Raw genomic sequence first — 13,939 nt, 5'->3', positions numbered from 1 at the left:
TAACTGCAGGTGCATTTGGCCCACACAGCCTGGTCTGGTGGGTACTTATGGATGCACTCTCACCCCCCGATAGGAAAGAAGGAGACTGGTCTTTCCACAGCTTTTTTGGGCAACAGCAGACCTTCAGCCTGCATGGACTGGACTATTGGATGCCAATGAATCCACCCCCACCCCCAATAAGATAGGAGGGTTTTGGTGTCTCCACAGCCTCTCTGGATAGTGGTGGGCACTTTCAGCCAACAGGGACTGAACTGTCAGATGCCTGTGGATCCAACCCCATACCTTAAGAAGACATAAGGGAGCTGGTGTTTCCTCAACCTCTCCAGGCAATGGCAGGTATTCTTGGCCTAAAGGGACTGAACTGTTGAGTGAACATAGAACCATCCCCACCACCCAATAGGATAGGAGGAAGCTGATGCTTCCTCAGGCTCTCTGGGCAGTGGTGGGTACTTTCAGCTTACAGGACTGAACTGTTGAGCATTGTGGTTCTGTTCTCACCCCCCTAAAGGGCAGAAGGGCCAGTACTCCCTACTAGGAGTGGGTCTAGTGATACATCAGTTTACCTCAGCAACTGTGGTCATTTTTGGACCCACACAGCATAGATTGCTGACCAAAATGATAGCTCCATCCCTGCCTAAGGTAGGGGAGGAAGGGGTGTGAAGCTTCATCAGTATCTCCGGGTGACTACAGATAGTCTTGTGCCAAACTGGGATCATTATACATGGCTACATCTATGTCCCTAACCCTGACAGAGGAGAAAGGTGGGAGAAACTTCGTCAATTCCTGGGGCAATGGGGACATCTTCAGCCTCCATAGCTTACAGCACCAACTACATCCCTGGCTCCTACTACACAACTAGCAAGGGAGAAAAGATAAGAAATCCCTAAACTAAAAGGAGAAACTGCACCCAGAAGAAATATATCAAGCCAAATGTGGAAACACCAACAAAAATTACAATCCATAACAAGAAACAGGAAGAGATGGCCCAATTAAAGGAACAAGATAAGCCTGCAGATGACATAAAGGAACTGAGACAACTAATCTTAAATGTTCAAACAAATCTCCTTAATAAATTCAGTGAGATGGCTAAAGAGATTAAGGATATTAAGAAGACTTTGGATAAGCACAAAGAAGAATTTGAAAGCATACATAGAAAAATAGCAGACCTTATGGGAAAGAAAGGTGCAATAAATGAAATTAAAAATACACTGGAGGCATATAACAGCAGATTTGAGGAAGCAGAAGAAAGGATTGGTGAGCTTGAAGACATAGCCTCTGAAAGTGAACAAACAAAAGAACAGATGAAGAAAAGAATGGGAAAAAATTGAACAGGGAACTAAATGACAGCAAGAGACATTCAAACATACATGTCATAGGTGTCCCAGAAGGAGAAAAGAAGGGAAAAGGAGCAGAAAGAATATGTGAAGAAATAATGGTAGAAAAATTCCCAACCCTATTGAAAGACATAGATATCCATGTTCGAGAAGCACAACATACTCCCATCTGAATAAATGCAAATACACAAACTCCAAGACACATACTAATCAGAATGTCAAATTCCAGAGACAAAGAATTCTGAGACCAGCAAGAGAAAAGCAACTCATGACACATAAGGTATACCTAATAAGATTAAATGCCAATTTCTCATCAGAAACCATGGAGGCAAGAAGGCAGTGGTATGATATATTTAAGATATTGCAGAAGAAAAACTGCCAGCCAAGGATTTTATACCCAGTAAGATTATCTTTTAAAAATGAGGGTGAGATTAGGATATTTACAGATGAACAAAAACTGAAAGAGTTTATAACAAAAAGACCAGATTTGCAAGAAATACTACAGGGAGTGTTACAGCCTGAAAAGGAAACACAAGAGAGAGAGGCCAGGAAAAGAGTCTAGAAATGACAACTGTATCAGTAACAGTAACTAAAATTGTCAAATATAAAATCACAGACAAAATGCAAAGATCAAAATGGATGAAATAAGAACTGCCTTTACAATAATAATATTGAATGTTAATGGATTAAACTCCCCAATCAAAAGACACAGACTGGCAGAATGGATAAGAGAATATAAGCTATCTATATGATGTCTGTAAGAGACTCACCTTAGACCCAAGGATACCAATAAATTGAAAGTGAAAGGTTGGGAAAAGATATTCCATGCATTCAGTAACCAAAAACAAGCTGGGGTAGCTATACTTATATCAGATGATACAGACTTTAAAAGTAAAACTGTTATTAGAGACAAGGAAGGACATTACATATTAATAAAAGGGATGATTCACCAGGAAGAAATATCATAATATATATTCACCTAACTAGGATGCCACAAGATACATGAGGCAAACACTGACAAAACTGAAGGGGCAAATAGACATCTCTACAATAATAGTTGGAGACAAGTGGGTTTTATACCAGGCATGCAAGGCTGGTTCAACACAAGAAAATCAATCAGCATAATACACCACATTAATAAATCAAAGAAGAAAAATCTCATGATCTTATTGATTGATGCAGAAAAGGCATTTGAAAAAATACAGCATCTCCTTTCTTGATAAAAATACTACCAAAAATAGGAATTGAAGGACATTTTCTCAACATGATAAAGGCCATATATTAAAAACCCACAGCTAGCATTGTACTCAATGGTGAAAAACTAAAAGCTTTCCCGTTGAGATCAGGAACAAGACAAGGATGCCCACTGTCACTACTGGTGTTCAATATAGTGCTAGAAGTTCTAGCTAGAGCAATCAGGCAAGAAAAAGAGGTAAAGGCATCCAAATTGGAAAGGAAGAATTAAAACTTTCACTATTCACAGATGATATGATTAATATCTAGAAAATCCTGAATAATTTACAACAAAGCTGCTAGAGCTAATAAATGATTTCAGTACAGTGTCAGGATACAAGATCAATACGCAAAAATCAGTGGTGCTTCTATACACTAATAATGCACAATCTGAGGAGGAAGTCAGGGGAAAAATCCATTTACAATAGCAATTAAAAGAACCAAATATTTAGGAATAAACAACCAAGGATACAAAGCACTTGTATTCAGAAAACTATAATGCATTGCCAAAAGAAATCAAAAAAGACCTAAATAATTGGAAGAACATTTCATGCTCATGGATTGGAAGACTAAAATATCATTAAGATGCCAATTCTACCCAAATTGATATACAGATTCAATGCAATCCCCTCAAAAAATTCCACCAGCATTTTTTAAGAAAATGGAAAACACAATTATCAAATTTATCTTGAAGGGTAAGAGGCCCTGAATAGCCAGAAACATCTTAAAAAGGAAAAGGGAAGTTGGAGGATTCTCACTTCCAGACTTTAAATCATATTACCTAGCTACAGTGGTAAAAACAGCATGGTATTGGCATAAAGATAGACACATAGACCAGTGGAACTGAACTGATGGCTCAGAAACAGACCCTCATATCTATGGCCAAGTGATTTTTGACAAGCCTGTCAAGTCCTCCCAGTTGGGGCAGAACAGTTTATTCAACAAATAGTGTTGGGAGAACTGGATATTATCATAGCCAAAAGAAAGAAAGAAGACCCCTACCTCACACCTTATACAAAAATTAACTCAAAATCAATCAAAGACTAAATATAAAAAGAAGTACAAAAAAGCTCCTAGAAAAAAATGGAGGGAAACATCTTCAAGACTTGGTGGTGGATTCTTAAACCTTACACCAAAAGCACGAGCAACAAAAGAAAACATGGATAAATGGGACCGCCTCAAACCTAAACATTTCTGTGATTCAAAGGACTTCACCAAGAAGGTGAAAAGTCAGCCCAGTCGATGGGAGAAAATATTTGGAAATCACTTATCCGATAAGGGTTTGATTTCCATTCTATATAAAGAGATCACACAACTCAACAATAAAAGAGCAAGCAATCCAATTTAAAAATAGGCAAAAGATTTAAGTAGACATTTCTCCAAAGAGGAAATACAAATGGCCAAAAAGCACATGAAAAAATGTTCTATATCACTAGCTATTAAGGAAATTCAAATTAAAACAACAATGAGAGATCATCTAACACTGCATAGAATGGCCATTATTTAAAAATCAGACAATAGTAAGTGCTGGAGAGATGTAGAGAAATAGGAACACTCCTTCACTGTTGGTGGGAGTGTAAAATGGTGCAGCCTCTGTGGAAGACAGTTTGGCGGTTCCTCAGGAAGCTAAATATAGAACTGCCATATGATCCAGCAATTCCTCTACTAGGAATATATCCAGAAGAACTAAAAACTATGACATGAGCAGACTCCTGCACACCAATGTTCATAGCAGCATTGTTCACAATTGCCAAAAGATGGAAACCCAAGTGTCCATCCACTCATGAATGGATAAACAAAATGTGGTATATACGTACAATGGAATACTATGCTGCAATAAGAAGAAATGAAATTGGAACATTTGTGATAACATGGATGAGTCTTGAAGACATTATACCGAGCAAAGTAAGTCAGACACAAAAGGACAAATATTGCATGGTCTCATTAATATGAACTAAATATAAATAATAAACACATGGAATTAAAACCTAGAGTATAGGTTATAAGGAGATAAGAGGAGGGTTGAGAAGAACTATGGATGCTTAATGTACATAGAAATTTTAATTAACTTGACTGTAAAAGTGTGGAGATGGATAGAGTCGATAGTAACACATTATAGTGAGTAGCAACTGTTGGAAACTGAGGCACAATGGCCTCTCAAGGAGAGAGGTGCTGCCTCCATGCTCATGCTGTCTCCATGACTACGCTTGCAACCTAAGGAATGCAGCGATTGGGAATTCCCGGCAAATGGGCTGGGAGTTCCCGACAAATGGACGGAGGCTGTTAAAGGCTGAAGGAAAGATGAGCTCATACCTTTTGTAATGTATGGAACACTTAGACTTTGCACCTTGAGATAAGATTTTTTAAAAGAAAATTCTTTAGACTATAGGTAATGCTGATGGTTAATACTGTTGCTCCTTAATGTCACGTACACTAATGTTAATGCTAATGTTTATGCTTAATGGCACGTAGGCTGCTGTGGGCCTGCTTGTAGACACGTACACTGTGGTATATAAAGAGCCCCTTGTAATCAATAAAGTTGTCTAATGAGTCTCTACTCGCAGATCCCCTGATCCCAGCTCTCTCTTTCTTTTTTCTTCCTTTCTTTCATTCCAGATACCCTCGGGTCACCAACTCCCACAGCAACTGGTTTATAAATGGAATTGTAACTGAAAAAGGTAGTCTGGGGAAGTAAATGTCAATAGAAAGAAAGCTAAAGAATAATCTAGGGACTGAATAAACACAGTGAACCCAGAGGTGGTTGAGAATTGTAGTTAAGGGTACAAATGCAAGAGAGTCCTTCTGTTAGCTAGAGCAGATGTACATCACTACTGCAGGGTGATGTGAATATGGAGAAACATGGGGAAACTACAATTGGTGTGACTATAGACTGTGGTTAACAGCAATACCATAATATTCTTGCATTAATGCCAACCTATACTGTGCTGATAATGGAGGTGTATGGAAAAAGTGTGCCAAGTGTATGCTATGGACCATGATTGGTGGTAATAGTCTGATGATATTATCTCATAATCTGTAACATATGTTCCACCAGGGTACAGAGTTGTATGGGAAATCTACACATCTGTATAATTGCTTTGCAAGTTCACAATATCTGTAACAAAAATACATTAAAAAACCCTATGGGTTGGGGGGAAAGCGGACTTGGCCCGGTGGTTAGGACATCCGTCTACCACATGGGAGGTCCGCGGTTCAAACCCTGGGCCTCCCTGACCCGTGTGCAGCTGGCCCACATGCAGTGCTGATGCGCGCAAGGGGTGCTCTGCCATGCAGGGTGTCCCCCACGTAGGGGAGTGCCACGCGCAAGGAGTGCACCCTGTAAGGAGAGCCACCCAGCGCGAAAGAAGTTTCAGCCTGCCCAAGGATGGCCCCACACACAGAGAGCTGACACAGCAAGATGACTGCAACAAAGGGAAACACAGATTCCCGTGCCACTGACAACAACAGAGGTGGACAGAGAAGAACACGCAGCGAATGGACACAGAGAACAGACAACTGGGGTGGAGGAGAAGGGGAGAGAAATAAATAAATAAATAAATAAATCTTTAAAAAAAATACTATGGGTTGGGGGAAAAATACACCAAATGTAAGATAAGGAATATCGTTGGTAATAATATTTTGACAATGCTCTTGCATAGTTTGTAACAAATGTTTCACACCAATGCAAAGAGTTGGTGGAGGGATGATGTATGAGACCCCTGTGTGATGTTATGTACATTTATTTTGTAAGTTTGCAATCTTTACTATATACTTATTGTTTATGTGTGTTCATGTATGAATGATATACTTCAATAAAAAAAAGTTTAAAAAAATTAAATGAGAGAAGATACATGTAAGTATTTAGATCTATGCCTGGAACATAATAAGTGCTCAATAAATGATTGTCACTACTAAAAAAAATTGATCAAAAACCTAAATGTAAGAACTAGGACCATAAAACTCCTAGAAAACATAGGGAATCATGTCAGGACCTTGTGTTAGGCAATGATTTCTTAGACTTAACACCTAAGCACAAGCAAAAAAGAAAAATTTGATAAATGGGACCTCATCAAAATTAAAACTTGTTCCTCAAAGGATTTTATCATGAAAGTAAAATGACAACCTACACAATGGGAGAAAACGTACAGAAACCACATATCCAATAAAGGATTAATATCAGAATATATCAAGAAATCCTTCAACTAAACAACAAAAAGGCCAACAACGCAATTTGAAAATGGGAAAACATTTGAATAGACATCTATCCAAAGAAGATACACAAATGGCCCGAAAGACGTCCATGAAAAGATGTTCCACATCATTAGCCATCAGGGAAATACAAATCAAAACCACAATGAGATACTATTTTAAAGCCATTAGAATGGCTATTATTAAAAAAAAAAAAAACAGAAAATAAGCATTGGAGAGGATGCAGAAAAATAGGAACATTCATTCATCACTGGTGGCAATGTAAAATGGTGCAGTTACTGTGGAAGATAGTTTGGCAGTTCCTCAGAAAGCTAAATATACAACTTCCATATGACCTGGCACTCCTACTACTTGGTATATACCCAAAAGGGACCCAAATAGAGATTTGCACACTGATGTTCATCAATGCATTTGTCACAATTTCCAAAAGATGGAAGCCACCAAGTGTCCATCAATCAATCAATGAATAAATAAAATAAAATGGGGGATATTATTTAGCCATAAAAAGGCATGGAGTCCTGATTCATGTGATAACATGGATGAACCCTGAAGGCATCATGTTAAGTGAAATAAGCCAAATGCAAAAGGACAAATTTTGTATGATCTCACTACTTTGAAATAATCAGAATAAGCAAAGTCGTAGAGTCAGAATCTAGATTATAGGTTACCAGAGGACAGGGTGGGGGTAGAGAACGGAATGTTAAGGCCTAAAGTGCTCAGGGTTCCTTTTGGCAATGATGGAATTGATTTGGTAATGGGTGGTGGTGATGGTAATAGAGTATGGTGAACATAATTAACAGCACTGAAATAAATATTTCAATGTCATTAATAGAGGAAATTATTTTGTATATATGGTAATAGAATAATTTTTTAAAATTCATGAAACTGCACTACACAGACAGTGAACCCTAGGTTAAAGCATGGTCTATAGTTAATAGCACAATTTTAAGAATGTGTTATCCTCAATTGTAACAAATGTTTCACACCAATATGGGAATCCTGTATTTTATGCATGGCTGTTCTGTCAACACACAACCCCTCTAATAAAGAAAAAAAGATAGCTTCGAAGAAATTATCCATAAAACAGCATAATAATTTGTGGAATATGATGAAAACATCTACCATTTATTTAACCAAAGTCCCAGAGCAGAGGTGGGAGGCAGTGGAGCAGATAACTGCTGAGACGTCTCCAAAACTGTAGAGGATGAAACAGAACAAATAGAAAGAAATACTCTCTAGGCAAATCTTGGTGAAAACCCCTGAAAACCAAAGAAAAAACCTTAAAAGTAACCAGAAGAAAAAATACACATTACTTTCAAAGAAACAATAATTTTATTGATTTCTGACTTCTTGGCAGTAACAATGAAAACCAAAAGAATCTGAAAGAAAATAACTGCCAGCCTAGACTTCTATATAAAACAAAAAATATGCTTCAAGAATTAAGGCAAACTAGAGACATTTTGAGCCAAATGAAAAGTGAAAGAACTGGTCACCAGCAAACCTACAACAAGGAAAATACTAAAAGGTGTTAGTCAAAGAAAATATTAAGAGAAATTAAATTCAAAGACGTAGAAGAAAAAAAGTGGATTGTATGGATAAATCTAGCTTAACATTAATTCTATATGACATTAATAATGAGAACAATATCTTGTATGGTCTAAAATACATATATCATTAAAAGAAATATTAAAATAGCACCAAAGTAGGATGGAGGAAAATGTATTTAGACTGTTCTAAGGTGCTTGCATTGCCCTGGAACTAGCAACCATATTAATTTACATTTGAGATTCGCAAGTCAAGGATGTATGCTGTAATCTAGTTGGCATGTATTAACGGAATAGTGAAATATGTATAAAATATAGTAGAGGAGATAGTGGGATAGTAAGATATAGGCAAGCCAAAAGAAGGCAAGGGAGAGAAAAAGGACCATAGAATTTGGTGGGACAAATACAAAATAACAATATGTAGATTTAAATGCAAATGTCTAACAAATCAAAAGAAAAAAAAAACACAATCATCTCAAATGATGCAGAAAAGGCACTTGACAAAATCTACTACCTTTTTTTGATAAAAATACTTTGATAGATAAGAATAGAAGGAAAATCCTTTAACATGATACAGAGCATATATGAAAAACCCGCAGCCAACATCATACCCAATGGGGAAAGGTAGAAAACTTTCCCGCTAAGATCAGGAACAAGACAAGGAGGGACACTGTCACCACTGTTATTCAACATTGTGCAAGAAGTTCTAGCTAGAACAATTAGGCAAGAAAAAGAAATAAAAGTCATCCAAATTATTTTTTTTAAAAAAGAAGTAGAACTCTCACTATTTGCAGATGACATGTTCTTATATTTAGAAAATTCCAAATATCTACAACAAAGCTACTAAAGCTAATAAATGAGTCCAGCAAAGTGAAAGGGTACAAGATCAACATTGAATAATCAATAGTGTTTTCATATACTAGTAATGAACAATCTGAGGAGGAAATCAAGATATTTACAACATCATTACATTTACAACATCAACTAAAAAAAAAAAAACAAGCCCAAATATCTAGGAATTAATTTAACTGGGGTTATAAAGGAACTACACTCAGAAAACTACAAAATGGTGCTAAAAAAATCAGAGAATACCTAAACAAATGGAAGGACATTCTGTGTTGATGGACTGGAAGACTAAATAATATTAAGATATCAATTCTGGCCAAATTAATTCACAGATTCAATGCAATCCCAATCAAAATTCCAACAGCCTATTTTACAGAATTAGAAAAGTCAATTAGCAAATCTACTTGGAAGGGAAAGGGGTCCCAAATAGCCAAAAGCATTCTATAAATGAAGAGTGAGGCAGGAGGACTCAGAATTCCTGATCTTAAAGCATGTTACAAAGCTATAGTGATCAAAATAGCATGGCATTGGCATAAAGAAAGACATATTGATTAATGAAATCGAATTGAGAAATCTGAAATAGGCCTTTACCTCTATAGTCAACTGATTTTTGACAAGTCTACCAAATCCACTTTACTGGGTGAGAATATTCTCTTCAACAAATGGTGCTGGGAGAACTGCATATCCATAACCAGAAGAATGAAGGAGAACCCCGATCTTACTCCTATACAAGAATCAAACTCAAAATGGATCACAGACCTAAACATAAAAACAAGGACCATAAAACTCTTAGAAGGTAATGTAGGAAAACAGCTTCAAGATTTGATGGTAGGAAGTGGGTTCTTAGACCTGATACCCAAAGCATGAAAAATGAAAGAAAAAAATAAACAAATGGGACCTCCTCAAAATTAAACAGCTTTGCACCTCAAAGGACCTTGTCAAGAGGGTGAAAAGGCAGCCTACTTAATGGGAGAAAATATTTGTATATCACATAAAAGACAAGGGACTAATATCCATGGTATATAAAGAGATCCTACAACTCAAGAAATAAAAAGTCAAATGACCAAATTAAAAAATGGGCAAATGACTTGAATAGACATTTCTCCAAAAAGGAAATATGAGTGGTGAAAAACACGTGAAAAGACGTTCAACATTACAAGCTATTAGGGAAATGCAAATCAAAACTACAATGGGTGTCATTTCACACCTGTTAGAATGGCCACTATTAAATAAAACAGAAAACAACAATAGTTGGAGAGGATGTGGAGAAATAAGAATGCTTATTCACTGTTGGTGAGAATAATGATTACTAGGGAAGTTAAATATAGATCTGCTATGTGACCTGGCCATACCAGTACTAGGTATATACCCAGATGAACTGAGAGCAGGGACACGAATAGGCATTATTCACAATTGCCAAAAGATGGAAACTACCAGGTGTCCATCAACTGAGGAAGGATAAACAAACTGTGGTATATACATGTGAGGGAATATTATTCTGCTGTAAGAAGAAATGAAGTGGTGAATGAAGTATATGACAACATGGATGAACCTGGAGGATGTTATGTTGAGTGAAGCAAGCCAGATACAAAAAGACAAATATATGATTTTGCTATTATAAACTAATACAACGAGCAAATTCATGGAGTTAATACCTAGAATAGGTCACCAAAAGATAGAGTGAAGATAGAGAATGGAAAGCTGAGGCTTAATCTTTGCAAAATTGGTAAAAAGGTTGTTTGAACATGTTTGGAAATGGATAGAAATATCAAAAGCACATTACAGTGCTTGTAATTAGCAGTGCTAATATTTTGGTACAATAGTGGTTGAATGGGAAAGTCTAAAGTCATGTCTATCATTAGAAGGAAAGCTAAAAAATGAAACATGGGACTGTATAAGCATAGCAAACTTTCTTGTGGAAAACAAATCTGGTTAATAGTACATATATAAGAATGTTTTTCTCTGAAACAGAACAAATAATTGCTGATGTTACAAGATGTTAATAATAGGATGATATTTGGGTAAAATACAATCAAAGCAACTATGGATTGTAGGGTATAGTAATAAATTAATATATTTCCATAAATGGTAAAAAAGGAAGTATGCTAAGTAAAAGAAAGTAGACACAAAGTACTGCATATTGTTTGACTTCATCTTTACAAAATGTTAATACAAATAAATTTATAGAGATGTGTATTAGTCAGCCAAAGGTGTGCAGATACAAAATATCAGAAATTGGTTGGTTTTTATAAAGGGTATTTATTTGGGGTGGAAGCTTACAGTTACCAGGCCATAAACCATAAATTATTTCCCTCGCCAAAGTCTTTTGCCTGTGTTGGAGCAAGATGGCTGCCGATGTCTGCCAGGGTTCAGGTTTCCTGGGTTCCTCTCGTCCCAGGGCTCATTTCTATCCAGGCTCAGTTGCTCTGTTTTCTCCACAAGGTCAGCTATAGACTATAAGGCTACCAGCTCTGTCTCTCTCCCCAGGGCTCGATTCTCTCTAGACTCAGCTGCTCTACTCCTCTGTGTGCTTACTTCCCAAGTTCCAGCTCAAAAACCCCAACTCAGTTCTTTGCCATGTCCTTTATCTGTGAGTCCCACCCCTTGGAGTCCCAATGCCCTTCTGACATAGCCCAATCAAAGCCCTAATCATAATTTAATTAAGTAAAAGTGAATCATCAGACAGACCAGTTTACAAATGTGAGCCAATATCTATTTTTGGAATTCATAAACAATATCAAACTGCTACAAAATGGAATAGATTAACAGACGTATGGTAGGAAAGGATAGAGGGATTGAATTTTTCTTTTTGGAGTAATGAAAATGTTCTAAAATTGATCACAGTGATGAATGCACAATTCTATGATTATACCAAATGCCATTGATTGTATGCATTAAATGGATTGTGTGATTTATGAATGCTTTAATAAAATTGATTAAAATGCAATTGTATCAGTAATTACATTAAAAGTAAGCAAACCAAACATTTCAATTAATTCTCACATTGATTAACAAAAAACAAATTCCAATTATATGCTGCTTACAAGATATACCTTAAATATATGTATACAGAAAGGTTGAAAGTAAAAGGATGGAAAAATATGTGTCATGCAACCCCCAACAAGAAGAGAACTGTGATATTCATAGAAAGGACAAGATTTTATCATCACTCTTTGACTCAAATTGAGTTCTGCAAGTAGTTCCCAGTGTCCCAGGCACTTAGGAGATATTTACTCTATAAAAAGAGTAAGAAAAGAAGTATGTCAATATGGAGAAAATTAAATAAACACTTACCCTTTTAACAAATGACATGTAATTTTTATCCAGGTGATATGAACCATATTCATTTTCCATCTGCACAGCAATGACGGGGCCTTCATACTGGTACTAAGAGTTAAAGAGATAGAATTGGAGAGTGAGATAGTGGGAAAATGCTATCGTTTCTAAAATTTACTGCCATACACACATTTGGAGCTTCATAAAAAATAACAACGCTAATCCCAACCCCAAATTACACTACATTTCTGGCGACTTCTCTCACCTCACAGTCAGCAGTCCCTCTGGGAAGTCAAATGCTCCTGGAATCCTGCCTTTCCAAGTACTCCCTAGATAATTAACTCATTATTTTTTCATTCATTCAATACATGAAGCAGAAAGCCACAAACATCCACATCCTTCATTTCCTCCTCAGTGAATACGGTGATCCCCATCCCACATAAGGGCCATCTCTCTTCCTACGTGCTAGAGCTCATCCTCTAGCAGAAGTGTGAACACTTCTCAGAAACTTTTCTCTTGGAATATCCCCTCTCTCTTCACTATCTCCATCTTCCTCTTTAGAGACCCCTTCCCATAATCATTTAAATTGACTTGATTAAAGGCACGATGTGAAGATTAACTTTCCTGGACCATTTTCCCCACCAGTGACCATCCTCTCGCCCTCTTCACCTTCATGGCCAAGCTTTATGGAACATTGTCTACACTCACTCTTTACTTCTCCTCTCATTCATTCCTTTACTCTCTTAGCCTTACTTCCATCCTTTTCATTTCCAGTAAATTAACAACTTTGGACTCCTTTTTCCTTAATTCAAACAACACAGATGTAATGTTGTAATCATTTCCTCAGCAGCATCTGACACTTGTGGTCAGTCTCTCCTTCCTGATATCCTTTCCTCTATCTATATTTTTTGTAATGTTCTCCCCTCGTATTTGACCTGCCTCTCTGGTTACTCCTTCTCAGCCTCTTTTGGTGAGTTCCTCTTGCTCTATCCATCCCTTAAATGTTGATATCTCTCATGGTTCTCTATTATCCCAACTCTGTGCCGGATGCCATCTCCTTTTGTCCTCTTGTGGGAGTTCCTCTTTTAATTGTGTCCTTTTGTAAATATCTTCAAATCCTCCCTATTAAATTGTTCCTTTCTGTCAATATGAAATCTTGCTCATGGAGGATCTCCTAACTTCAAAGCTCTCTCCCAATCCATGGTCCCTGTCCAGCTAGTATATTTTCTCTCCATATTTTGCCCACCCCCCATACACACACATTCTAGCCAGATTTCACTGTGTGCATTTTTGTAATCTTCAGTTTGCTCTTAGTGATACCTGGAGTAACCATGAGGTATATCTCTAAGCATATAGAAATAAGAGAAATACTGTTGACTTCTAAAACTTAGACTCCATCCTAATAATGTAAGTAGCAACCTAAGAAGAATCATTGTATAAGAGTGACTGAATCATTTATTCACCAAAAACTGTGATCATGGTGACTTAGAGTTGAAA

At 36.9% G+C, this 13,939-nt stretch overlaps 1 protein-coding gene across 1 annotated transcript in view; it reads right to left on the bottom strand.

Annotated features, from left to right (window-relative positions):
- Positions 1 to 13,939, bottom strand: part of LOC101423221 (beta-galactosidase-1-like protein 2) — an 88,679-nt gene that overhangs the window by 49,658 nt on the left and 25,082 nt on the right. Inside the window, exon 7 of the mRNA XM_004467678.5 lies at positions 12,461 to 12,553. Within this exon, the coding sequence (XP_004467735.1) occupies positions 12,461 to 12,553 (93 nt within the window). The remainder of the gene's footprint in view (positions 1 to 12,460; positions 12,554 to 13,939) is intronic.

Source organism: Dasypus novemcinctus, chromosome 27 (assembly GCF_030445035.2).
Source record: "Dasypus novemcinctus isolate mDasNov1 chromosome 27, mDasNov1.1.hap2, whole genome shotgun sequence".
Taxonomy (NCBI): domain Eukaryota; kingdom Metazoa; phylum Chordata; class Mammalia; order Cingulata; family Dasypodidae; genus Dasypus; species Dasypus novemcinctus.
The sequence above is the reverse complement of the archived record's forward strand: the minus strand, read 5'-3'. Positions and strand labels throughout refer to the sequence as shown.